General features: G+C 40.5%; 1 protein-coding gene across 6 annotated transcripts in view; it reads right to left on the bottom strand.

Annotated features, from left to right (window-relative positions):
- Positions 1-27,368, bottom strand: part of MAP7 (microtubule associated protein 7) — a 122,042-nt gene that overhangs the window by 3,800 nt on the left and 90,874 nt on the right. For 5 of the 6 annotated variants that reach the window (XM_064447204.1, XM_064447206.1, XM_064447205.1 and 2 more), the window contains 10 exons: positions 23,252-23,365; positions 19,732-19,856; positions 16,876-16,991; positions 16,191-16,471; positions 12,395-12,578; positions 9,669-9,864; positions 8,033-8,134; positions 7,698-7,748; positions 7,551-7,608; positions 4,910-5,048 (listed from right to left, as the gene is read on the bottom strand). In XM_064447204.1, coding sequence (XP_064303274.1) covers positions 4,910-5,048; positions 7,551-7,608; positions 7,698-7,748; positions 8,033-8,134; positions 9,669-9,864; positions 12,395-12,578; positions 16,191-16,471; positions 16,876-16,991; positions 19,732-19,856; positions 23,252-23,365 — 1,366 coding nt within the window. The remainder of the gene's footprint in view (positions 1-4,909; positions 5,049-7,550; positions 7,609-7,697; positions 7,749-8,032; positions 8,135-9,668; positions 9,865-12,394; positions 12,579-16,190; positions 16,472-16,875; positions 16,992-19,731; positions 19,857-23,251; positions 23,366-27,368) is intronic. The other variant, XM_064447202.1, reaches the window with a different exon arrangement.

The raw sequence follows: 27,368 nt of genomic DNA, 5'->3' as shown, positions 1-27,368 counted from the left end.
AACAAAGGCAGTACAGAAGAGGGAACTATGACTATGAATCTTCTATATTTTATGCTATAAAAACTTCTATATTTTATGTTATTTGCTCTACCAGATTACTAGGGGAGCAAGCTTAGAAGAAACAAAGGGAAGAACAGAGCTGTGGAATTAATTCCACTGGACATCTTAGAGGCTACAAGCTCAAAAGGAGCTTAGACGAATGCCTAGGAGATCGATATACCCTGGTAATTAGCAGCTCAGGGACTACTTGAGCCCATGGCTGCATTTGGGCCACAATGCTTAGATCTCCAGATACTTACTTTTTTTTCCCCCTTTACACTCTCTCCTTAAGTGACTGCTACAGGCCATTAAAGCAAAGAACACAAAAAGTAGTAGATTTTTGACCTGCTACAGCTGTTTTTACTGTCTCATGGTACATTCTTAGCGATGTCTTGGTGTCCAGCACAAGACTGGAGATACCCTTTTCAGGCACACAATAGCGCAGGTACGTTTCTAAGAACTGGATAATTTTGGCATTGTAACACATTCCATAAGCGTGCCTGTAGTGAGACACCTATGTAATAAAAAAATAAAGTTGCCCAAGTTATTCAGAATGCATTTCCAAATGTAGCAGTCTTGCAAGCATCTGAAGGACAGCTTCAAAGCAGCTAAAAAAAGCCCCCAAGCTTCTGTACGTCTTCACATTTTGAACCGGACACATCAATATTAACAAGATAGACTAGGGGAAGTTGAGAGAAGACCAGCTAATTTAATTAAAGGAACTGGAACATCAAGAAGTCAAAAACTACTGAAAATTAGGTCTGATGTAGATGATTTTAGCCAAAGCTCTGTGTAGTCCTAATCTATATGTAAAGAATTTGAAGGGAGTAAAGAAGAAAAAAAGACCAGAATTGCAGAATTTAGTATATCTGTCTTTCTGATTGCCCATCTGAAATCCACACCAAATAAGAAGGAAAGAAAAAATACCAAAACCAAACCCAACACCACCAAAAAAAAACCACCAGAAAAAAAACCCAAACCAAAACCACCCCAAACTGATTTACAGGCTTTTGGAACATGCTAAAATACTTCCACATCTGGTATTCCTGATCTGAAAGACAGTGTCAGTCATCTCTTTTATTGATATGACTTTAGCAGAGATGTCTCAGACAATAACAGCAAAATGGACCCCAGACTTTTGGATGATTTAAGTAAAGCAGTGTTTATTTTTAATCCGGTGAGACAACAGCACTGAAATCAGCCAGCAATGAGGAGCTGGAGGCATAAAGAAGGGAAGTGGGTGCAAAAGCAAGTTTCAAGTCTGCTATCCTACCAACAGAGCAATGAACACTAGGTGAGAATTTGAACTCAGTAACGTTCTTTTCCAGGGACAAGATACTAACACAATCACCTTGTCTAACTATTTCTAAAAACTGGTTGTCTAATGTACCCAGCTCCCTCTATACGGGAGGGAGACACACAGATGAGGTGACCTGCTGTCACTGCGGCCTACCGCAGGCATTTATAGAAAGCAGCACAAAGAAAAAAAAGGAATTACTGGGTAAGAATAAATATAATGAGGAAAATAATGTCAACATAAACCACTGCACTGAAAGAGCTTTCTGAGATGTAGCAGACAGGATCCAGCTTGGGTAAAGACTTAAAAAGCAGAGAACAAGCAATAATCTGCAAGTGGGAGATGGATTAGGCAGCTGTACTGGTTATCCAACTCCAACTCCTACCGTTCTGTTGCTTCCAGGATTCTGCTGTTCAGTAAAGCAACGAAAAATTAGAATCCAGAAAATTATCTTGTTGGAATCTTTTATAATTTACAAAAAGTTTGAAAATACTTTAACACACATCTTATTTTCAAATGACTGTTTTAAATTCATTTTTCCATTGGTTGGGGAAAAAAAAAAACCAACAGAATCTAGCCAGAGGTTAACATGCCACTAATATTGTAGCATCCATGAACTACCAGTTTTCTTGCTAATTCCAGACACTTTATTAACTAAAATATTTCCAAGGTATGCACCATTTTAAAAAAAACAACATTTAGTGTTGCCCTTTCCATTATAGTACACCTGGATGAAAAATGTCTCTGTTTAAGTTCAATTGTGAGTCCTCTCACCACAGACGTACAGGTCAGATGTAAGGTCACTCCTTGCCCCCCCCATAATAATTCACTATTCTTCATCAGCATTACAGCATTAAATTGTTTAACCCAATTTATTTGCGGAGAAGATACTCTGAGCAAGCATAGGTGGCAAAATCAGAAATCCTGTAGCACCGCTTAGAACTACATATCACAAAAATCATGTTCATGTTCAGAGACGTCACTTTAACTCAGACAACCGTGAAAAAATAAATTGTTCCTATGAACCAAGAATTCATGTAAGATCTATTTGAAAACACTGAGTGCTAACATGGTAAAACAGCTCAATTCACAAGCAAATATATCTGGTTTTTTTCTTTCACAATGCAAAGTGAAGAAGCTTTAAGCCTAAGAAAAATTGATGAATGTTCATTTGTTTCACACACAGGAGAAGGAATACCAATAACAATTTTGATAAACTATGAGGTGGGATAGATAATTGCGCCAATCTATCATCTGCAATAACTGTTTATTAATAAAACTAATAATTGTTGACAATAGATATATGGTAAATAATGCAGCAGATCAATGCATTTTCATTAGGGTTTATCAAGATCAATTGTCTTGGAAAGCTAATGAAGTTTCAGTACAACAAGACCTGCATTGCTGATCAAAAGCAGCAGAGAATGGTGAAGTACTGAAATCAAATTGCTTTCACTCCACCAGAATTCTTTTAATTTTTCTCAGTTTCATTGTACTCATGACCACAGAGGCAAACATGCCATTTCCAACTGAATCCCAGTCCCAGGGCCAACACAGGGTGGATGGCATCATGGGGAGGAACAGGGATGAAGGTTCAGCACAGTAAGCAGTCAGGCAACTTCCCAGAGTACAGCTCCTTATCTTCACAACAACCTCTAGAAGCTTTCAAGGGCACCTTCCTTCAACATTACTGGTGCAAGGCACAGAGCACCTGCAGTGTCTGGGGAGTGACCCCAAATACAGGTATTCTGGGTTTGATCACTGAACACTAGCCACCAGTCCTGTTCGAAGACATGCATTCAGGCTAGACCCCAGTGCTGTACAAAACAGACCCACCGACATGCTGCTTCTGTTCTAGACCCAGTGAAGCTTCCCACACTTCCGACACTGTAGGAAGAGAACAAGACTGACTGTTGCTCTAGGCCTTAAGAGGACTCCTCGCCTTGCCCATACAAGCACATGCCACAAGTCCCCCCGGCAAAGCCTTTTTAAGCTCTGGTCAGATATCTGAGCTATCTTGCCGTTAAAAACATGCTCAAGTCTTTTCCAGACAAAAGCCAAATCTGTCCTGGGACTGGAATGAGGTGCTCACACAAAAGACCTTCCCCAGCTGTTGCTGTCATGTGTGCTACAATATCAGGTATATCTAGATGCCAGGCAACCGCAGCACATGAGATGCAGCAGCAGTGGTGTTGGCACCCGTGGCTTTTACCACGTGATAAGGTCTTTGCTGCTATGTATTCCTTACAACAGTTTTTTCAGGCTACCAGGGCTAAGCTTATACAGAGATGCTGCCAAGCGCTTCAGCCTTTTCCTTCCCAGTCAGTGTGGATGTACCTCTGAAGTACAGTCCCTCCACACCCTAACCTGGCACACCAGTCTCCCCTTCCGCAGCCTTATACACGCTTCCTACTTTTGTCACTGTTCTTCAATTGCATGTATTCATTCTTCACTTTGGCCATTCTGAGGTTCCTTCCATACGGATTATAATGATACATGACAGCATTCATTAGCGTGGCACATTTCATATTACAAGCATCAAGGTGCATATAAGGCTGGGAGCGATTAACATTTAATATCTGCTCGAGACAATTATGAAGCAGCTCTGCGCAGCTCATCCAATGCAGCGCAGGGCTCAGTGTCACTGACAGAACTTCTCTCAGCAGGAGCCTCCTTGTCAGCATGACAGCAGGCTAAGATCCCCCAGGCATATGGTGGGACTGAGAGAGGGGAAATTTCTCCCCTCAATTAGTGCCAATCACACCCTGAAGCATACCGCCCATTGCAGACTGCGTGATGGCTTCCCACGTTCAAGCTTTTCCATGCATATTCTGAGACTGCCTGCATAAAACATGAAAGGACTAAGGGTTTATTTGGCTTTCTGCATTACTAAAATGGAAATAACTGACAGCTCATGCTTATGTAAGAGATTTCACTTGATTCAACACCAAGATTTCAAGCATTTCAACAATTTCTCAAAGTCTGAGTGACTTGCTTCATGGCTACAATGAGTTCCCAATGTTAATTACCCACCTCCCCAGATTCTCCCTATAGAGGACAAAGGGGTTTTATTTTTTAAATGCAAAGCCAAAATGAGTAGTTCTGTATCTCACATGAGAGACTTTTGCTTAGTAAGCAAAACTTGCTAATACTTCAAGCAGCTTAGAAATTGAAACATCTAGGCTGAAAGCACACTGTTCATTATTCCAATCAAGAAAACTAGCACTGCAAATCCAGAGTGGTTTTTATGAAGCTTAATTCATGGAAAGGAACAGAGGAAATTTGCCCTTTCCATTGAGTTTCAATTTATGTAGTAATTGCTGGCAACCACCACATCATTCGAGACTGCAAAGAATGTGCTGTATTTTTAGAAATTTCTTCCCTATCAGTTGGCAAAAATGGGTTACTGCTAAGTGAAAGGTGACAAAGTTCTTTTCTGAAGGTAAACAGGAAACAAGGCAGATTGAACAGCTGCCTCTTATTTAGTTAACGAATACATGGATCTGAAAATAAATTATTACTCTAGCAACCCTCGTCCCCTAAACACCCTCCAACACTTAGCAATGTTCTTACCTGTCCATATTTACGGGGAGTTGATGTGCAACAATCACACGTGTGCAGGTGACGGGCTTCCCGTCTTGCGGAGATTGCGCCGCTTGCTGAAGCTGAGGTGGTCCTGCGCGTTCCAAGGAAGATGCAGGACTGGTTATGACTAGAGAGAAAACAGATTTTCAAATCAAGCAACATCATCTACCTGCAGACTAGATTAAAACATTTCCTACAAAAGACAGCACATTCAAGGCAAGCTACTGGTTGTTTTTTTTGGTTTTTTTTTTTTTTTTTAAAAAAAAAAAAAGGACTTCCCAACCCATCCCTCCCCCACCCCGCCTCGTTTGTCAAATTTTTGGGCACACAAAACTTGACCCTGTTTCAGGTCTGAAGTAAATGCCACAGATTTCAAAGCTATGACTTTGCAGAAAAGAATAAACATTTTACAATGATATACTCAATTCCAACACATAAGCCAGTGGTCAAAACAGGCGGGTATCTGACAGAATGTTATGCTGCCACTTTTCAAGCAGCAACAAAGAATGGCATAAGAGAACACTGGGACATCAACAATTCCATACACTGGTATTTCTTAGTTCCCATATTGATCGCTGACTGTAACCCAAAAGGAAATCAAGAGGGGAAAAAAGGATACTTCTCTCAGCAAGTACCAAATCACTGCTATAAAATGCTGTAGAGAGCAACCTAAGAGTATCCTTGTGCCTCATCCAAAAGCCATATGATACCTGTTATTGGCCTGCTTCAGGATGTTCTTTTAAAGTACAACTACAGCCTTCTGCATTTTACCTACAGCTTCACTATTTCAGGAGTGTAATTCACTGAGCTGTAGCTCAGTAAAAGGAAGCAATTGCACCCCACCCGTACTAGCATCTGTTATGATAATCATAAGGACAATTTAGTATTCATAGGCTTGGACACATTTATCTCTCCTACTCAAAACCTCATCTGAGGAGACCCACCTTCAGCTGCCCTTGCTGTGCTATGCCCTAAATGCTTGGGCTGAAGCCTTTTACACCAAATGTCTGATCTTTGGCAAGTTTTTACACAAACAGTATTAGCAACACAGGTTTTAGTGCTTCTACAAGTAAAACAAAAGGAAAATACACTGGCTTTAACATTTAGAAGAGAAAAGCAGAAGAAAGTTCTGATTTGGAAAGACACAGTTATCGCCTATTTTGAAGCAGAGGCCTTTTGTCATTTGTTTCAAATGACAAAAAGGTGATAGATTTTCATTGTGTGTTTTGGCCATTCTCACAAAAGCCTCATATTTTGCCAAACAGTAAAAGTGGAGAAAAAAAAAAAAGAAGAAAAAACACCATTTGTGTGTAGTCAGAAGTCTGTTAGAGCATAATATGTAAAATTAGAGTTAGCTGAAATACATCCATTCATTCATACCTTTAACTCAATAGCACATCTAGATAAAGCAAAGCCAAACAGCAGAGCAGCCCTGAAGGTGTGGGCAGTTTTCCCTTTATCCAATGACTCAAGAACTTCAGCCTCTCCTTGGGCCTGGGGAAATGGAGGTCCAAATTCTCATGTGCCTTAGGAAACTGACTACTTCTACCTCCAGCACAAAAACACTAGCCACAGGTTATAGAGCCATTTATAGTTTCAAGAATTAAGTGGTTTATAGCACCTTCAACAATGCCTGCAGCAAAAGATGGCATCCAGATGCATTCTGTGTTAACAGTTCCCAAATTTTTTTCCTCTCCTAAGATAATATGTAAACAAATAACTTTCAAACACACGTAATGAAGTATGTGCCAAAAGGTTTCCTGGCAGTGCTAATTATAGCATTCATTTTTAACATAAAAAAAAGTACACACAGCCAGTGCTGTTATTTGTCCTTCTGTGTTTCTCAACTCAAACACATGAGAAACAATTATTAATGTAATTTAATGTTTTATGCTACACTAGGATAAGCTATTTGATAGCTTGACTTCAGTATCTTTAAATACTGCTAATTCATATTTGGTGATGGTTGAATCTGAGCTACATTTTATTTTGCTTCCTTCATTGTAAGTATTAAAATCTTATATAAAACTACCTAAAATGAACAGGAGGAAAAAAAAGATAGGGGGAACAGAATAGAAGGGAAGACTGAAAGTGTGGGTGTGACAGGGAGACCCTAACCTTTTGTAGGGGCTGAATTTGAAAGAGAAAGAAATTAAGACCAAGTGAATAAGGCAGCAGGTGTGGACAAGAGAAATCACTGGGAGATGTTTGGATAATGAACAGATTGTTTTAATGACTGAGATGAAATAACCCTTTAAGAAAATGGATTAAGTCTGTAACAACCACATCTGTAATACTGTGCAAAAGAAACTACAGAACTGGCTTCTTTTGTGACCAAAATCAGAAAAGAATTTGTTTCTTTTCAGTTCATAAATAATGAAACTTGATAAGCAACTCTCATTAAACACCAATGTGAACAAGTTGCTAAAACAGCTGACGCATTTAGTAATAACTAATTACCTATATGGAAAGGCTAAATAAATAATGTTTGCTAAGACTTCAGTTACGCTTCTCTCATGGTTTTCTTCACTGCAATTAGTGTGCTAAGTTTCAGAACTGCATCTCGAACCATTGGGCTTGGTAGGCATTTATTCACTGGTTGTGCTCAGGGCACAGTTAAAAACAATACCTGCTTCTCCAGTCATATTTGCCTTTGATATATGTCCATTTTGCTGGTCGTTGGGTTTCTACAAAGGAAGCACAGTTTTAAGTTAAAAATGGCACTAAAGACGTGAAAGATGCCCAATGTTCACACATGTTAAGTAGCAGCACTGACCTTATCTACAGCTTCTACACGCCTAGTTCTCTTCATGATCTCCTCAAGTCTCTACAATGAAATGTAAAGGGGTAAAATAATGTTTGCTGGCATTAATTTAAAAATATCTCTCCCAAACCACAACTGCTTGTCATTTATCAGTTGCATCTGTTTGTTGCAAAAAGATGATTTATTACTGTTGGCAATACTCCCTTCACCTTCACATCAGGCTACGCAGATGAGCACCGTGGCTTTTCTGAGGGCACGTTTATATCATGGATAACTTCCTACAGCTGCCGTGGAAGCAAACTGCTAAGGCAAAATGAATTACAGTTTCTCTGCATGTACTGAGTTACCTTCTTCCGTTCCAACCGCTCTTGCTCCTCTCTTTGGAAATGCTTTTCACGTTCTAAGCGAATCCGCTCTGCCTCTTCCCGTTGGCGAGCTTCCTCTTCTTTCTGACGGTAAAAGAAAAAGAAGTAAGGAATAGTTTACTACTTAAGGTCAGATTTATGCTGATATCCCCTTAACTATGCATATTTACAACACCTTGAAAAGACACTTTTGGGGTTTACAAGTCACCAACAATCTTTTCAGACTGAATTGTGCATTTCTTGATTTATTTCTGTGTTTTGCATAGCATTAAGAGATACTTAACTAAACAATGGACATCACATTTGGTTCTGTGCCTTTGCTGGGGCGTGTGCATGAAAGCGCACCAGATGACAAGTGAGGATACATTTCCTAACCTTCAGCATTAAAACAGCAGCCAGGAAAGTATTCAAGAGATTCACGTTTTGAGTGGTGGCTGATGTTGAGAGTCAAATAAAAGCAGTACGATGTTTTACTTGGCCAGAGTCACCACTCAACGAGAGCAAGGACAAACAGCCACAGGAACATTTGCACAAGCTTTCCATTCACGCTTTTTTGATTAAACGTAAAACTTGTCTGTATATACTGAATATACTATAGAGGTGCCTTGCTCCCTGACAGTGAGTGTGCTGTAGGATGAAACTACTGCAACAGTTCATTTGTTAAGGCTGTAACATCCTTAAAACACTTGCCCATGCATTATCTCCGAGCACTAAACTAGGGATGTACTTTGGTTTAGCATTTCAAAGAAAGCAGCGTACATCTTCTGAAAAAGAAAACTGCAGTTTCTAAGGTGTACTCACGAACACAATCCTTGAAACATTTATTTTCAGAAGCATACATTTAATTATATACCAGAAGAATAAACTAATGTCTATGAGGCAGATTGAAGTGTTGAAGTTTGGGGGCAAGAAAGCCCATGCACAAAGTAAGAGCAGGCATGAGAACAGTCCTATCCAAAATGCTTTCCACAGCCTCTTCTGAAGCTGGTAAACCAACATTATGTCCATTAAAAATGGGAGCACTTGAAAAATTGTATTTTGATTTATTTACTCTTATGTCTTTTGAGTAGCTGCTCTGATTTCAGAAGGACTGCAGTAGGTAAAGGTTCTCCTTGGCTTGAATAAAGTGGTCAAAACCTACCCCCTCCCACTAGCCCCACACAAAAGCAATATTGAGCGTAGGGTTAGAACTCAGTAGCGCTATGTCTCCAACACTCTGAATAGTTAGTTATCTTGGCATCTAGACTTTCTATAACTGTGGGGACAAAGAGTTCTCTGGTGTAACACCATTCATTAAAATCCCCCAATACAACTCTATTCATTTTTTTCAATCACAATTTATCAGGAATAGGAAAGGATTTTTTCTAAATAAACAAATTCCACAGGAGGAAAAAATCCCCAAACAAAACCCAACTCCCTACCACATGCTTTTGTTAAGAAGAAATATCTTTACTCTTCGAACCACTCCATGGAACGGACTCTGACAGAACCCTATCCACTTTATATACAGCACTTAAACTTTAGATATCCCTCTCATCTAGGTGCTGCATAAGACGCGTTGCTTCATCCACTTTGCTGCCAACCAGACTGGCACAGAAATTCCAGCACGGAAGCATACTTGTTTCTGAATGCGCTCCATCTCTTCCTTCTCCTTCTGTTCTCTCTCTTCTGCCTGTCGGCGCAGCCGTTCTTCCTTTTCCCGCTCCTCCTCGGCATCCTTTTGGGTTTTTTCCGCTTCCTGTCTGCGAGCTTCTTCCTCTTCTCGGCGAGCTCTTTCTTCAGCTATCCTCTGGGACAGCTCCCCCTTCTTTTGCCTTTAATCATGGAACAGGCGTAAGAAAAATAAGTTAAAAAAGGAGGGAAAATCCTAAACCACCAGATTCCTGACCCACGACACCAGCACTGCAGAACAGCTGGATAAAGGCTGCACTGCTCTCTCATTCAGAAAAGCATTAACACACATGCCAAACTGCGTGTTCTGCTTCCAGCAGGGACCAGAGGTGAAGCCCTCTGGGACATAAAAACTTCGCAAGGCAATACCAATACTTCTCCAGCATTTGCTTTGTGTCCACTGATCTATGACTCTGGTACTTTCTGAATCAGAAACAGTATCATTGACTTTAATGGATCTTGCAAAACACTGCTTTCTGTAATTCCAGCTGATCATATTTTGAAATAGTATATGTCTTTGGCACCCACCTTATCCCACAGCAATGACCCCTGAATTAAAAAAAAAAGTATTTAATTCTACTCATTTTTGAATGTTACCTCCTAACCTCACTTAAAGCCTCCTCATCACTGTATTATGGGGGTGAATAACTTTTCCCCTTCAACTTTGATGTTACCCAAATTATTCAGGATTTTTTAGCTTATCATATCTCCACTCAGAAATAGAGGGCAGATGGCCTTCCCAACTTGAAGAATCCTCACCTGTTGAGTGGATATTGGAGCTGTTCTATACTTGTGATCTTCCTTGATGACTGTCTGCATTTATTTTCTTAGCTTTACTAAATTTACTATCTCAAAAAATACAAAACTCCACATTCAAGAAGTAGATACACCTTGGATAGTTCAGAATGTCATTTTCATTTTGTTCTTCATTTCTAGTAAGTCGTAACAGCTCATTTATTTTAGAGTCATAGAATCATTAAGGTTGGAAAAGACCTCTAGGATCATCAAGTCCAACCATCAACCGAAGTGCCACATCTACATGTTTTTTGAACACCTCCAGGGATGGCGACTCTACCACCTCTCTGGGCAGCCTGTGCCAATGCATGACCACTCTTTCAGTAAAGAAATTTTTCCTAATATCCAGCCAAGAACTCCCCTGATGCAGCTTGAAGCCATTTCCTCCTATTCTATCACTAGTGACTCGGGAGACTAGACCGACCCCCGCCTCGCTACAACCTCCTTTCAGGTAGCTGTATAGAGTGATAAAGTCTTCCGTCAGCCTCCTCTTCTCCAGGCTAAACAACCCCAGCTCCCTCAGCCTCTCAAGACCTGCTCTCCAGACCCTTCACCAGCTTCGTTGCCCTTCTCTGGACACACTCCAGCAACTCAATGTCCTTCTTGTACTGAGGGTGAGGGGCCCAAAACTGCACACAGTACTCGAGGTGCGGCCTCACCAGTGCCGAGTACTGGGGCACGGTCACTCCCCTCCTCCTGCTGGCCACACTATTCCTGATACAAGCTGGGATGCTGTTGGCCTTCTTGGCCACCTGGGCACACTGCTGGCTCATGTTCAGCCGGCTGTCAACCACCATCCCCAGCTCCTTCTCTGCTGGGCAAATGATTCACCTGATACTTTCATATACTCAACTCCAAAAAAGATCTCTTAGACCAAGGACTGCCACCACCACATGAGTTAAGTTAGAATTATTTCCTTATATTCATTCCTTTGTGCTGAGCAGTATCGCAATTCAGCTTTCAGTTTGTATCTCAGGAATATAAGGTACACCTGAAACTCTTCACAACTGCTTTATCTCACTGGCCACAACTCCTTTCAAGTTAATTTATGAAGGCACTGAAAGAGACTGAAAACTCATTTCACTGTGATTTATTCTTTTTAACCTTTTGTTTTTAATCTTGCAGTCTTAGTATGTATTCACATTAGTCTTATGCCACAGCAGCTTATTTTCTTTAAAACCTTTCTCGAGAGGGACCATGTTGTGAGCCTGTTGGAAAGCCAGGCAATTCTAACTGGCTCTGCCTTGTTCCTATGTTTAGCAATGTTGTTAAAGACCTCCAACAAATTCCAGAGGCATGGCATCCCTCTAAAAAGGTGCTCACCTTGTGTTCTAGCCACAGTCATAAGCATGCAGATGGGCTACTCATTTTGATTAAAGAATGAGACGCAACATCAATTGCCCTCCAAAACTGTTGGTGGTCTTGATTTTAAGGGAGAAAATAAAGAGCTTTAAGTCACAGCTGTTGGACACCTAAACATCACCCATGGTAGAGAACTTACAATTCAAAGTAAGTGACATTGTCCCAGTCACTAGGTTGAAAACAGCTGTGCAGACTTCCCTAGCTGGAAGAAACACATACAGCTTTGTTAACCTCTGAGGAAACAATGAATCACTACAGCAAGGATCTGCTCACTCTTCTTGTCCAATTTTAAAGCAATATGTGGGATAAGTTTTAATGTTACAGATTTGCTTAGGTATATATTGCACCTACACAAAAAATCCAACAGGAAAAATTCATTTTTGGGGAGGAACTCGTGCCTCCTGCACTTCAGTACTGTGCTTCATATATCACAATATAACAGCAGAACACATACAAGAAGCTGCTAGGAGGCTGCTAAAAAAACCTATCTTCTCCACTGCAGAGTTCTAGAATCACCTTTCAAGCTCTTCTCTTTCCCTCCTTTCTTGCTCCTCCCGTTCCCGCTGCTCACGGGCAAGGCGCCTCTTCTCAGTCAGCAGCCTTGTTGCTTCTTCAGGGTCAGTTGTACCTGCGGAGGTCTTTGTGGGAGCTGGGGGCGGAGAAAGAGCTGGCAGAGCAGGAGGTAGGGATGGGCTGGCTGCTGAAACAGATGGGAAGGAAAACTAGTTTGTAGAGACACAGCAGCCATGATGACATTCTTGAAAGAAACTGAAAATAGTTTCAAATACTCTGTAAAGTATTCTCAAGCTTAAATGGTTTTATAAATGATTCAGAGAAGTAAGAAATTTCTACATGCTAGGGGTTCATATTCCTCAAGGGAATTTTCTTTTTGCAGGATATGTGAAAGCAGCTCCAGTTGAAAGGTTAAACCATCTTTTCTGTAAGAACTAATGCTGATGGGTGCTCAACGGGAGTTATGCTGACTCAGCAAGTTCCTACCATCACACGTCTCCTGCATTTGCCCAGTTCTCTTCGGAGAGCACAAATGAAACATTGTGGTATTATATTTTCTTCTGTCTGATAGTCTACATCTGAGAGCAGAGCCAGACTTTTTAGTGATAGGCCAATCATTCTTCATGACTTGGTCATCTCAAACATCAACTGTCTGAAGTGATCTACAATAAGGGCAGGACACAAACCATCATCAATTTTACAGTTAGTCCAACCTGAGTCAACTCATGGGACCAGAACACAGCTTCTTAATAAGCTATGCCACTATTGGTGAACTATGGCTTGTGTTCAAACCTTAATAGTGTCTTCATATAAATTCCTTACCCAGGATCAGCTTTGGCCACCTGGTAAAGAAGGTTTTACAGGCCTTTCTCAAGTAAAATACTAGTTCACATTTCTGTGAGCTTGCCTGGCATTCTCTAGCACAGATACAGAGCACCTCCAACTGCACTTCTTCAGAGGCCAGGGACCACTACCAATAAAGAAGCTAACTGAAGGAAGCATTCAGAGTAATCACATCTGGCAATGCAGACAAACACGGATAGGGAAGACTTTGAACTGTCAATGGAATTAGATTCTGATCCTGGGAAGATACATGTAAAATAAGTCATCAGGTACAGCCAGCACATGGTTCTAAATATGCATTTCTAACCAGCCTTTGGGATGTTACAGCATTTTTGTCACCTGTCTAACAACTTCCAAGAGGGGTTTCTTCCCTTCCTATGCCTCATCATATAAAGAAACAAATTCAGCTGCCTTCTCTGTGCTGAATGCTCACATCTGCTGACCCCTCTGCTCTCTTCTTCTTCAAGTAAAAGTTACACAGGTCTTTCTGTAACTGCTTCAGGGCTTTTGCCTCGAATTCAAATGATACATGCATACCAGTAATTTTAAGAGTGCCAGGGCCTGTTCTCTAGCCTGAGGTGAGCTGGCACAGTTTAGCCTCAGCCACAGCCCTATTCTCTCACATTATCAAACCAGATATTCAGTCCACCCCTAGGGAACCGTCCAGACCTGGGCTAACCTCCAATATGTAGCTGGGAACTCAGAAAATTCTGGGATGGTCAAATATATAAAGATAAGTAATTTGATCACTCTATAGCTTGGGAGCCCTTTAGAGCTATGCTCTTAGTAGCCTTAGGGACAGAAGGTAAGAAAATATGGGGCTGCAATTATAACCTGGATCAGAAATATACCAGAGAGCCTTTATAATAATCAAATAGTATCAATGACAGGAGTTCCTGCACCTTGGCCCTTTTTATTTTACTAACATGGACCAAGGCAGGGCTGTCACTCCTGAAGGGAGCACAGCTTTGTGCTGCTTGGGGCTAACTTCTTGCCTCAGGTGCTGAAGCTGGCAGTAGAGCAAGTAGCCTGTTTAATGCACACCTGCCCTGCCGTCAGAAAAAGATGACAACAGCTTGCACAGGCACTCCCAAAACACCTTTAAAATTTCATTTATATTAGTCAAGTCACATGAGATTTGCCTTCAAGGGCTTGAATAGCTCCACCAGTGGTCCTTACCTGCTGAGCTCCTGGCTCCTGTGACTACGCAGCTAGCAGGTAGCTGAGCCAGACAGGTTAAAGGCCAGTTCAGTCAACTGGCAGAAATCAGTTATGTTGACCTGCAACACAGACCTAGCAGATATCAGCAATGTCCCTCTAGCTCCAAATGCTGCACTTGCTCCTCTCTAGATGCATGCGTTCAACCAGTGGCTAAGTTTTGGCAGTTTGAGCCTCCATCTGCTGTACAAAGTCAGTCCTCTAACCTCAAATGTGAAATGCTTAGCCTGAGGTCTTAATCTTTTGCCAAAGACAGAGGAAGTGATGGTTAGGACCAAAGACAACCATTTTGAAGTGCTGCTCACTACTTTGACCGTAGTACCCTTCTCTTCTGCCCCTCTCCACTACTTTGCTGTGAATACAAACTACTTCGCTTTTGAATATCTTTATCACACATAACTTGTTTCTGTACTAGGTGACCTTGTCACAAACTCAAATATTGACAGACTCTGCAAAGTTGAGCCTCTCTTCCTTCTGAGCTAAACTGTCAAACAAGCGTGACGATGTTTCTCTGGTCTGCATCCTGTACCAGGGAACTATGGCTTGCAAGCACTTGCAAAGTTATCTCAGTGGTAACCCTGAAATCCTTTAAAAAGGAAGCTTTCTCCATAAAAGGAAGCAGGCAAAAGGTTACCAGAAAAGCAGTGAAAGCCCATGCTAACATGGCAATTATATATTCTTTACATGCCCATAGACAACAGATGCATCCATTTATTATTGTAAATCACTAGCTTTTTGGGGGGTTGCATCTTGTGTGGTAAGACCTGGGTATCAGACTGGAACTACTGTTACAGAACTTATGAACAAAAGAAATCAATTCACATCAGGTCTTCTCACAGAAGAACAACCCCCAGGTACACATCCTGCAGTTCCATGCAGGATTATTAATGCTTAAAAGGGTTTTTTTCAAGTACAATCACAGGGGAATTTAGGAATTTTAAATTCAGAATCCCAAGCAACCCATCCTGGGAATGGCAGTGGTCACAATGGCTGTTCTATCCCATCCGATGAGACAGCCAGCTTACGCCATATTTACAATGGACTAAAATATCTGCTAGAACAAACCTACAGTTTTCATTTTCAGATTTACCTTTTGCCCCTCCTACACTTTACAATAATTATTTTATTTTGTGTGTACATCTGTTTCTGCCCTGCTGCTTTCTGGGGTTGGTGTGGTTTGGGTGTGGGGTTTTTTGTTTGTTGGGTAACTATTTTTCTGCCTATTCCTCTTTACTCTTCTCCTTGGTTCTCCTCTGCATTCTATTATATCCTACTAATCTCTCCCATGATGTGGTATTATTGCAATATTATAGGTAAGCTGGTAGTGTTATCAGCACACTGTACTGAGTGTCCAGCAGAGCTGGACATTCTCACTGTTCACACTACCTTATGCGATGGCTTCCTGTACCATTAAGTCTTCAGGTCATTATTATTCTACTTCAACAGTTTGAAAAGAAGCTGTGTTATGATGTGAGTGACAAAATCACAGTGCAAAAGGGCAGAGAAGAGGGCTACGAAGCCACACTGTGCACGGCAGGTCTGCATGTTGTTTTCACTGTTACAAGCAGGAGGGCTTCTACACTTTCCTCAATGAACATACATCTGCACTAACGTTCTGAAGAATTTAGGTTAACACTTAATAGAAAAGTACTGAAAGCAACATTGTTTCAGAGAAAGGAAGGGAAGAGCATAAGAGACTCTCAGACATTCCTTCACCCAAAGGAGGATCTTTCCTTACCTTGAGTGAGCTCTGCCTGGACAGTGAGCTCTTCCTGACTTGTGGATTCTCCAGCACCTACTGAAGTTCCTTTACTTTCTTCTGTCCTCTCCTCATTGGCCTTTTCAGCCTCCTTTTCTGGTCTTCTCTTCTTAGTCTCTGGTTTGACCTCTTTTTTCACTGGCCGGATGTTGCCAGGAGAAGGAGGACGTGGCTGAGTGGAGGAAACTTTGGAGGAACCAGGTGGGGAAGTTATCTGCTTGGGTGTACCAGGCAAAAAAGGCAAAGACTTTGATGCATGCCTGTGTAATCACAAAGAGTGACAATCACTATCAGACATGCTCTGCTGGACACCACCTACATACCACCTCTACAATTATAATAGCTAAAAATAAAACAACTTCTCTGTTTCTCTGCTATCACGCAGGACTGCTGGAGCAACCAATTAGCTTTCATGCAAAATGCTTTTCTTTGCTCACACATCTGGAGAGTTGCAATGAGCCCAGCCAAGAGGGAAGAAACCAGATAACTTCCTCCCTCTTCCCCTTCTTCAAAGCAGTAGTAATATTTTTCTAAAAGCAGGACCTTCTTTTGTTGCAGAGAGAAAACATCTACATCACCGAATAAGTTTGCACCACTTCACATTTAATTAATAGAACAGAGCTGCCTATAGCTCAACCTCCAGCTAAACTTGTACTTGGCTTACCAAACTGGAGAGGGAGCTGGTGATCTAGCTTTGGGGTTGGTAGAAAAATGACCTCCTTTAAAGCTGGCTGAGAAGCTGGATGACAAATGGTCTCTCTCCTTTTCTTTTTTGTCAGTCTATAATTCAGCAAACAAAAAGACAAAAGTCAAGCCAGAGTTCACACGGCTAAAGAAAGCAAAGCAAGCTCAGTTAAGGATGAGGAGTTGGGGGGGGGGGGGGGGGGGGGCGCTGAGAAAAAGCAGTGCTGAGTCAGTAGTTTCTACTGCCCATTTAACAAGTTCATTAATATAGCTCCTGTAATCTGCCACCATCTTTGTCAGTAAATATGTATTTGACAACAAGAATCTTTCTTAATTATGCTCTCTACTGTCTTAAGATGTAATGGGCTAATCTGCAGAGGCTTATTTTTACACAGGCAAAAAAAGTTACCTTTAAGGTAATTACCTTTCAAGGATCTTTGCTGATTGCCACACAGTCCCTTCCACTACTCCCCATAAACCCTGGATTTCATTTGAAGAAAGCAAAAAGCTCACCCACTCCCCCCCCACTCCCCTATGCTCACACTTAGTCACAGTCCCTATATAGCACAAGCTTTTTGCTTTCATGCTTATACACGAACGCCACAGATGCCCTCAAAGCCCTCAAATGTGGTACAAGTTATCCTATTCTTTTTCTCTTGGATGATTCCACAGCACATAATTTTTACGCCATTGATCCTTATACATGGTTGTGATTTCCTCTTTTTCCTTCTTTATTTCCCATCTCAGGATGTTATTTTTAAAAAATATTTCTATTATAGCTCTGATTTGTATTAACTATTGGTTTAAAGGAGTATATCAGAATTTAGGCATCTAGATAGTCCTTCCATTTAACTATAGATTAAAAACTACAGGTTTTTGGAATAATGAGCTTAGATGCTGGGAGTCTGAAGAATGGGAATAGTGGAGAGTACGGCAAGCTGCCACTCAGCCAACACGATGCAGAGGGCTGCTACTCACCACCTTGACTGGGGTTTAAGCACAACCCCTGCAGCATATGTACCACAGTGTACCACACTGCTTTAGAACCTCACTAGCTAAGAGCTCAGCAATACTCATCTGCTGAACTGAAAACCAGGTTAACAACTGGAAAAGAAAAACTGGAAACAACTTCATGAGCGTATAAACCCTTGATCTATCTCCAAAAATCCAGGAGGGGTTTTTCTGGGTCATTATGGTTAAAATTACATTATTTAATATTAGCACTTGATGGTATTGATCCTGAAATCATTACTCAAGAGTAATTAGCCAGCTCTTTGGCAGTATAATTTACCCAATATCTACTGATGAATATGATAATCACCTGAGTTATCAAAGCATCACACAGCCAGAAGAAATGCATTACAATGAAGAATTTTGGCTCGCTAGCAGTAACTCTCTGTACTGGATCTACTTTGTTAGTCTCGACAACAGAGCATCAGAAAATTTTTCTTAATATCAGTAAAGTAAACCCACCAGAATTCCTACAAAAGTTTACAGAAGTATAAAAGTTTCTGCACACCATACAGGCTACTGAAAATAGCTCTTAACTCATTTTGTATATTAACAACATTTTTACATTGTCTCCTCCCCAAGAATGTGTCACCTTTTCTTTTTAATTAAAAAACCAAACCAAAACAGCAATAAAATCCACCTAAAAATCCCCAAACCAAACACAACCCAAAAAGCCCCAAACAATCCCAAACAAACCCCAAAATACAATGAGAAAGACCCAAGAGGTGCTAAACCAACAGCCCTGGAGATTGCAATGCACTATGCACATTCTGTAAGATTTCTCTATAAATACACCCCAATGCTGTGCCTTAACTTAAACTTCAATATACTAACATCTGCCTGAAAGATTAAGTACATGCTACGACTCACATGACTTTCATTAACACTGCTTCCAACAAGAATATCAATAGCAACACTGCCTCTTGGTATTTTGCCCATCAGGCCAACTGAAAATACAAGCACCCCTTACATGCAGAGATGACTTCACTCTTCTCACACTCTAAACAAACTCAGGCTGTAGAGTAGAAGGAAAAAATATAACTGCTCAGGTTCAGCAAATATATCTGAAATAGAGCTGACTGCATCCTGTTGGCTTGGAGCACAGTCAACATGAATTCGGTCTGCCTGTATCACACGCTTCTGATTTTCCCTGAAAGCTCAGATCAGTCACAGTGCTGATACCAAATCATTCAGAATGAGTAGGTGATTTGTGTGAAGCCTCGCTTACAAACCATGCTTCTAAACCAACCTCTTCCTTCTCAGTGAGGAAAAGTTTACTAGCCTGGTCTCCTAAGAAAGTAATGCTGAAGTGCCAGTGCTCTGCACACTTATGTATATGGACTTGTGTGAGTGCATGCCTTCCCGCCTCTTTAGCAAATTCAGCTGAGCTTCTGGGATAGAGGCCTCAGAAGATACGAAGTTCTACAGGCTTTGTGAAAATAAGTTGCTAGGAAAAAAAGATTCACCACTGAGGAAAAAGCTGCAACACCAGCTTGGGCCTTCAAAGGCAAAGAATCCCCTTGAGAAAAGGGCTCACTCTCTGACTGCCTCTGTGCATCATGAGAAGCTAAGGCAGCCACTCTGCAAACATGGGTTTTTTTCCGTGTGCGTTCATTGGTGCATAATCAGGCTACGTCACTACATAATGCAGTGTATTTCAGTTAAAATCCAGCCGACTATGAAACAAACTGGAGGGGGTGGGGACAGCACAGAGGGGAGGATCAGACTTAGTCAAGTATCCTTGCAACTATTGCTGTTCTAACATGCAATGCAACCAGGTGGTCATGGCACAAGACACTAGCTCACATCCAGCTGGCACACTTACCCCTGCAAGATGCGTTGCTCTCCTACGTCCAACAGCATCAGTAGAGGCATAAAGTTTTGCTCTGTCTCCTGGATTCCTACAGTTCATGGTCTTGTAGGACAGAGGACTGATGGGGCTGCAAGATGCTGAACGGGGACAAATGGGGATAACTACGGTGTTGGTTTTGTTATTTATTAATTTTAATTATAGAGCAGCATTGAAGAATTGACAGAGGAAAGCCAGCAGGAACAGAAACAACCGAGAAAGAAAAGAAAGAAGGTATTAGTACATAGAGGAATTACTTAATTCTCAAGTCAGAGCCATCATTTGATACACTACCTTGGCCACACATACGATAATGATACAATTTCAGTAGGCACTCATGTACTTTTCTGTTTGTAGGCTAATAATTTCTTTTAAATAAATTAAGTAGTATGCCACATAACTGCATAGCAGAAAGTAGCAATGCTTTTCTGCTAAGTTTTTATACAACTGGTGGTTCTGAAAAAGCAGTGGACAATGACTGGTCTGACTGACAAGTTTAGTATGTGCATTGACATGAGTTTCAATTACATTCAGAATAGAAAACAAACTAAAATCAGAATGCCTATTAATTGGCCTTGGAAGTGGAGGAAAAATAAAAGGAGGCATGCACACAAAGATCAAAATATTAACACCACAAAACAGTTTCCCCTTACATAATCAATGAAACTGCTGTCTACAATTTTTAGCAAGTTATGTGTTTTTAAAAATCCCTCTTTCAAGAATATTTGAAGCCCAGCCACTTAAGAACTTCTAATATTTCTTGATAATGCTAGAATAACAGCTGACTCAAATACATTCTTGACAGCAAACTATTTTACACATTACAAAAAGCAGGTTAAAAACAACAATCAACTTGGAAAATAATACCTGAAGGAGTAACCAGGATGGCATTTTCCCTTGGTTTGCACAAGGACAAAGACTGTTACCAAAAGATCTCCTGGCAGTGGCAGGTTATCAGGTATACGGTGTTCCGATCACATATTCAAAGAGAATTTTAGCACTGCAAAATGTACCATGGGGAACTTTTTGCAGCAGAGTATTCTTGGACTTTCTCCTGATTTAACTGAAGGAGAACACTGGGGAAAACTGCAATTACTGCAGAGTTTTATTTGTCTGCTCCTATTTGTCTTTCCTGATAATTTAATACAGTCTCAGCATAATTATTTTTCAGCCTGTTACTTGAAGGAAAAGCAGAGCTTCTATATAGTATCTTCCCTATACTTCTTTTTTTTTAAAATTAAAGGAAAAGAGAATTACATCACCAGTTTCCTTGGTGAAAACCCCCAACATTTCTTGCCTGTAGATCCCTCTCTGAGCACACTTGAAAGAACACAGTTCTACATACAGTTAATTCTTCTAGTCTTATAACAGTACAGCTGCTATTACAGGAAGAGCTCATAGACTTAACAGTACTAATGCTGCAAATTCTCCTACACTGAGATTAACATTATGAATAAAGAGAGTCTCACGTAAGTGACACAGAAGGGCACTCATGCTTGCCTTATCATTTCCAGAGATTTATGTTTTATGAGGTATTGTAAGATGACTGACTTAAAAAAAAATCAAGAAACAGAAAATGGGGTTTTGTTTGTGGGGATTTTTTTTTTTTTGGTTGAGTATCTAAACCAAATTGGAGGTAGTGGCACAACATATATTTTAAATAGCTTATAATTTACACCGTTCCCACCCTCTGTGAATCAATTCTCTTGCTGCACATTGATTATCTGAAGTTATCACCAAGGATGACATCATAATTATTAAAAGACAAGCAGTTCATTTTCATTTGCGGTGTTGCCAAACAACGCTTTAGGGAAGCCCTTCCAGTGAACCCTGTACCAACAGAATTACATCTATTCCAACCAGCTTTTGAAGAGTTATTTTAAAAAACACATCTTGGTTTTGGAGGTTTATTTTAAAATGATCCTGACATACTCTTGTGCTGGATGTCCCTAATAGCTCACTTAAAATTTGAGGACGTGAATCCATACTTAATTTGATTTTGATATTTTGCATTGTAATTTATCTTCACAGCAAAAGGGCAGGGTAATTTTCTAGGGAATAATGACAGGCTGGGATGAGCTGAGTGCTCAGAGCACAGCTGTGAGCCATTATCACCACCTGATCATTAATCTCCAGGAAGTGTCCTGCATGAAGGGACTGCAGTTATTGCTCCTAGAGAACAATACCTGGAAAACAATGAGCAGATGGATTATTCTTCTGGGTGGTACAGTTCCAGTTAGCACAGAGAAGGCATTTCAGGGGAATTACCTCAGAATGATGACTGACAAATCAGACATTCCTGCTATTTGCAATCTTTCTCAATATTCCACTCAGTTTAGAGCTTCTTGTGCAGCATAAAGAACAGCAGTCACAAAAGAAATCTTCGTGCTTGCTCCAGTAAAGTAACCACTTACAAAATTAAGTTGCTGCTATCTCAACTATTCCCTAACAAGGAGCTGAATTTCCAGTATCCTGCTTGGTAGATGACATTAAGTATTCCTTTTACAAGCTGTTGTTTGTGAAGAGTGAAACGGAATTTTGTACTTGTTAATTCCACTGATTGCAGAATATCATCCACATTTTTGCTCCTACAGCACTACCCTTGTGCAAATGTACTGCAGCCCTAATCAGTTATAAGAGTTCTTAAGCGAAAGCTTCTTTAAAAGTAAGCTTAGCAGATCTCTCTTCCTTCTTACCATCGATGTCCTTTAATTAGAATAAAAATCCTGTCCATATCAAACAGGAAAGACCTGCCTACACTTAAGTATTCAGCATGTACAGCAACACACTACTGTAATGGTAAAGTCCCCAGTGCATGATCGTAAAACATTCTATGGTAAAAGAAGCAGCAGCTGTCACCTGCCTAAAGCACATGATAAGCAAGTATGGCCTGGTTGTCTTCAGAACACAGTTTTGCCTGGGCTTTAAGGTACCACCTAGCAGTATTTTCCCACTTCTGCATGTAATTTTCACTTTAGCAGACATCAGAGCTGTTCTGGGGTTGGCAGAGAACTCGACAGTTACTGTAGCCTCACTAAACCTGTACCTTTAACTTCATGTCCTATTAAATCCACTGCAGCCAGGGCTTATCCTTCTGCAAGTCTAACGTGTTCGATTTGGGAAGTGCCCTGGTACAGAGTGAAACTATTTTTTACAGCAAGCAGCTCATAGCCTTAGCAGTGGGTGTGCTGAATCAGCTCTTTACAGCATTGAGGGTGTTTCCTTAAACAGCCACGGACAGCATGGCTTTGTTGCCCTGTGTGTTGTTTCATCTATTGCATTGTGATGAAGCAAAAGGAATTAAGAAAGAGGTTGGAGGTTGGAGAAAGAGGCATAACAAAGAAGTGTACAAACAAGCTTTCGTGCTGTCACGCAATGTAGTCATGGACATTCAAGCTCCTTCTGGGATGATACCATACACTCAAATCAATATTTTTCCAGAAAATATGGAAAAATAAGTGGCCAAGACATGAAGCCTCTGTTCTTATGGGTTTACCTGCATCTCCAGTCAGTGCAGCTGTGCTTTTACTTCTGGCCAGGAATGAGTGAGTGGGCGTCAGAAGCCTGCTAACGATGCTGCTCTCCCATGGACTGAGCTGTAGACGGCGAGCTGAATGTGCACCATACAAGCAAGGTGTTAGATCAAAAGCTTCACAAATAACTACATGTTGCAGAAGTATTAGTATTATCTCCTCATTACTACATAACATGAAAATCTTGACACTGTCATTCAGAGATCAAAAGCATACAATCATACAGTGTTTTGCATTTTATTCTTACCCCATTTTAGTAGAGGAATTACTACAGGCTCACATACACCTGAACATTCAATTTGTGTAACTGCCTGTGGCATTATGGCAAATTGCTATCAAACTAACATCCATACTTTGCACATATGCCACCTTTCCTATTAGGAATGATAGGATAACTACTGCACTAGGAGAGCAGTTGCCACTCCTAAATACAGACTTTGACAGAGTGAGTGCGTCCCAAGCGCTTTCTATACATAAGGTATATAGTCTTCTAGCTATAAAAAAAGACCAGTTACTAAAACATCTTCCAGAATCTGCCAGCCCAGCTAAAAAAAAAAAAACCCAAAGGTTGCTTACTACTCTACAGAGAATTGTGTCAAAGAAAGAGGTTTTGTCAAAGCATTGCAAAAAGTTGCAATGTGCCTCAGCTGCAGATACCAAGCTCAGCAGCTACAGCTGTCTCAGTAATACACAAAGCCACAGAATACAGTAAGTACATTTGATCATTAATTCTGTCAAAAAAAATCCTGTTAATGATAATTTTCAGTTTAGAACAGTAACAAGACACAACTTTGAGTGCTTAGTCTGTTTTGAAAACACTCTATACATTGACCTGCTGCAATGACTCCCTTGCCTTGCTTTTCCCAATACCACCTAATGCAACTTATATTGTCGATATCTTCCTTTTGCCTTGTAAAATTTCTTTACTTTCTTTAATACTATTTAAACACTGATCATGCAGAAGAGCCCTATAAGTTATTTTTTATATTGAACTAGATGTTTCTTTGATGCAACAAACTGTATTATAATGAGCATCACAAAACAAAAACTTCAACTGGTTCCCATAGTAGTTCATTATAATAAGCTTAGACCATAGCAATAATCTTGGTGTTGCAAGTGAAATCGGGTCTCCTTACATCTCAGCATTCATTGCCCTTAGTTTGGTGTTCACAGCAACAGAACTGAATCTTGAATTTATGAGGTTTGGTCTCTAAAGCAGTCATTGAAGTGACTGGCTGTAATAAACTTGAGATTAATTTGCATTTTTAAAGGTAGAGATCCATCACTTTTAATAGCCATGAACTCTGAATCTGTCTTTAATCTACTCCATGCTGAGCCCCATGAAAAGAGGGCCCAATCTCAATCTCATGTTACGAAAATCTAATTGCCTAATCTGCCCTCAGTGCTGTTTTTCACTTCTCAAATTGCTCTGCTAAATTTTGCTAACTCAATAAGGGGCATTACTATAGAAATATAGGACTCTCAAACACAGCAGGCTCTCTGGATAAGTGTCCTTACACAATGTACTACTGCCAGAGCTCTTTGTGATTAATAGTTCCATTTTGCATTGGTACAGATTATACAGGGACACAAAATACCCTACAGAGACCTCCATTACAGCACACACATTATCATTAAGAATGTGATTTAACAATGAGGAAGAAAAGAGGGGGGGGAGGGAAAAATAAAACCACAGAACTACCATTAAACTGGATGCAATAATGGTAAAATCTTTGCTTCCTTTCTTCTCCAGGCACCATGCTCAGTATGATCACTGTTTAAAGCTACAGTCGCAAGACAGCAGAACCTTCTTTGTCATCTCATGCTTTACTAGATGAGGTTCACAGGCATGAGTATGGATGAGTCTGGAGAAACTCTTCTACCGTAGTTTAACACAAAGATTATACAGCTTCAGAAAGCCAATAAATCAGTAATACATATACTATTAGTTTCTTGGAGTTTATCTGTACAAGCTGCAAACAGCTGATAAGTAAATATCATAATGAAACGTGGCCCTGTGGGCCAGCCACAGACCTTACATGTTAGGCCCCGAGATGAAGAAGTCTTAAGAGGACACAGCTAAGAGACTGATGGCTTGGAACACTAAATTGCCATGTCTCACCTATCCCATGTCATTTGCCCTTAAAGTGAGTATGGTTTAATTCTCTCTTCTCTTTGCTCCCTAACACAGGGGAGCTTATATCCACATCACCTACTGGAAGCAATCGTGTGCTCACAGCATCCAACTAACAACACTGAGGCAGTGTTTGGGAGTGAGCTAGCTGATATGCGCCAACAGTGAGCTAAAAGAAACCAACAAAAACTCACTTCTCACTATAAGCAAAAGGCATGATTCAGAGGTATCAAAATAGTTTTAGCCAGGAGCTTGGAGTGAAGACTTCCTAAATCTCTAAAATAGGTTTAGATCAGAGTTCATTTAAATATACAACTTGGCTTTGTGGATCAAGGTCATCACATACTGACTTTTCCAAACACACAGCTCCTTGAAAGCATATTTGACACTTTCTAACAGTCATTAGCATCTCCATTAACCTACAACAGCAGAATAAAATTTTGCTCACTGGGTTCCAAGTACAGTATTAACACCTAAATGCATTGAACAAGTTAACTTTGGTGTCCAATTCACACCGAAGCAACCATACAAAAAAAGGGCATCACAAAATAAGACCGACTTTAAAACAATGAGGTCAGGGTGTTTTTTTTCTTGCTCTTTTTGTTTTTAATGCCTTAGGGTGATGTTTTCAAGACTTAGTTCTTCAAACCATCTAAGAGACAAGGGGAAATGATGTTTTTTTTTTTCTCATGCTGTGTGTTAGGCTATCACTCTTAGGGGTGTTTGCTCCTTGTTTCCACACAGGAAGCACATTCGTGATAGGGTTGCTGGTGCAAGTATCCCTACCCCCAGCTACAAGCAGGTTAGTCTAAACAGGTTAAAGATGATCTTTATAGCCTAACTTGTAACTGAAAAACACAAAGTCCCAGGGAGCTGATAACAGTGAATTGATTACAATCACCTGTATTTGTCTTCAGGATATACAAACTGAACACTGGAAAGTTGTCTTAGCAGCAGCAGGATAAAGTGGCAAGTAAGCAAACGGCAACATCAGATTAGTTCTAGGAACAGATGGGAGGCAGGGGTTTAACAGGTCTCCTGATGAGCACCACAAAGCAGACTCTCATTGATAGCAGTTGTGTTTGCTCATACAGAACCACAAACATGGCAGGTGGGTTAAGAATACTCTATGCTTAGATTCTCTTTCAAAAGGTAACAATACTGGAGCCCCTGAATTTCTTCTCTAAAGGTGGCAGACAAAGATGATGCAGTGTTCAAGACCATCATCTGTTTGAAAGAAAATCCACTGCAGAGAGGAGGAGGAACACAACTATGGTGCAAGTTTTGCTTATCAAAATTAAGGAAGTGTGTAACTCATACCTCATCTAAAGTATTATCCACTTGCACAGCCTCCCTTAAAGAGCAAAATTACCAAAAAAGTATTTGTCAACAGCAGCTCTCTTCACTTGAATGTGTTCATGTTTTGTTAAAGTTTCAACTACTCAGACCTGTACCACTAACATAAAAGCATAATGAGAAGCCTGTTCTAGCTGCTCAGTTGTAAAATTGTGATAAAGAGCTATATAGCAATACTATACTTGAAAAGGAATTAACCAGTCTTTTAGGCAATTAGTTAATGAAAATTTTTATCTTTTGCTAGACAAAAAAAAATCTGATTCTTCAAAAGGTAACAACAAGGTGCTGCTTAACAGAAGATGTGTTCTTGATGACAGCAATAAGCCACTTAGGGTAAGCTTATTATCCTCATCTCCAGCTTGCTGTTTTGCAGGTAGGAGTAAGCATTACTGACAAAGTGTGATTGGGTGCCCTCTGTAAGGTGAAATGGGGAGCAGACAGTCACAGCCTTCCTTTAAGCATTTGCCTTAAGATGTTGAGGCTACTGGAGAGACAAGTGGCACTTCTCCAGATACATGCTCAACTAGATTTAGGTGTATGACTCTGCACAAGAAAGAGGACACTTACAGTGTTTGGATTTGCTTTCTGTC

This window comes from Phalacrocorax carbo, chromosome 3 (assembly GCF_963921805.1).
Source record: "Phalacrocorax carbo chromosome 3, bPhaCar2.1, whole genome shotgun sequence".
Taxonomy (NCBI): Eukaryota; Metazoa; Chordata; class Aves; order Suliformes; family Phalacrocoracidae; genus Phalacrocorax; species Phalacrocorax carbo.
This window is presented reverse-complemented; position numbering and strand designations above follow the sequence as displayed.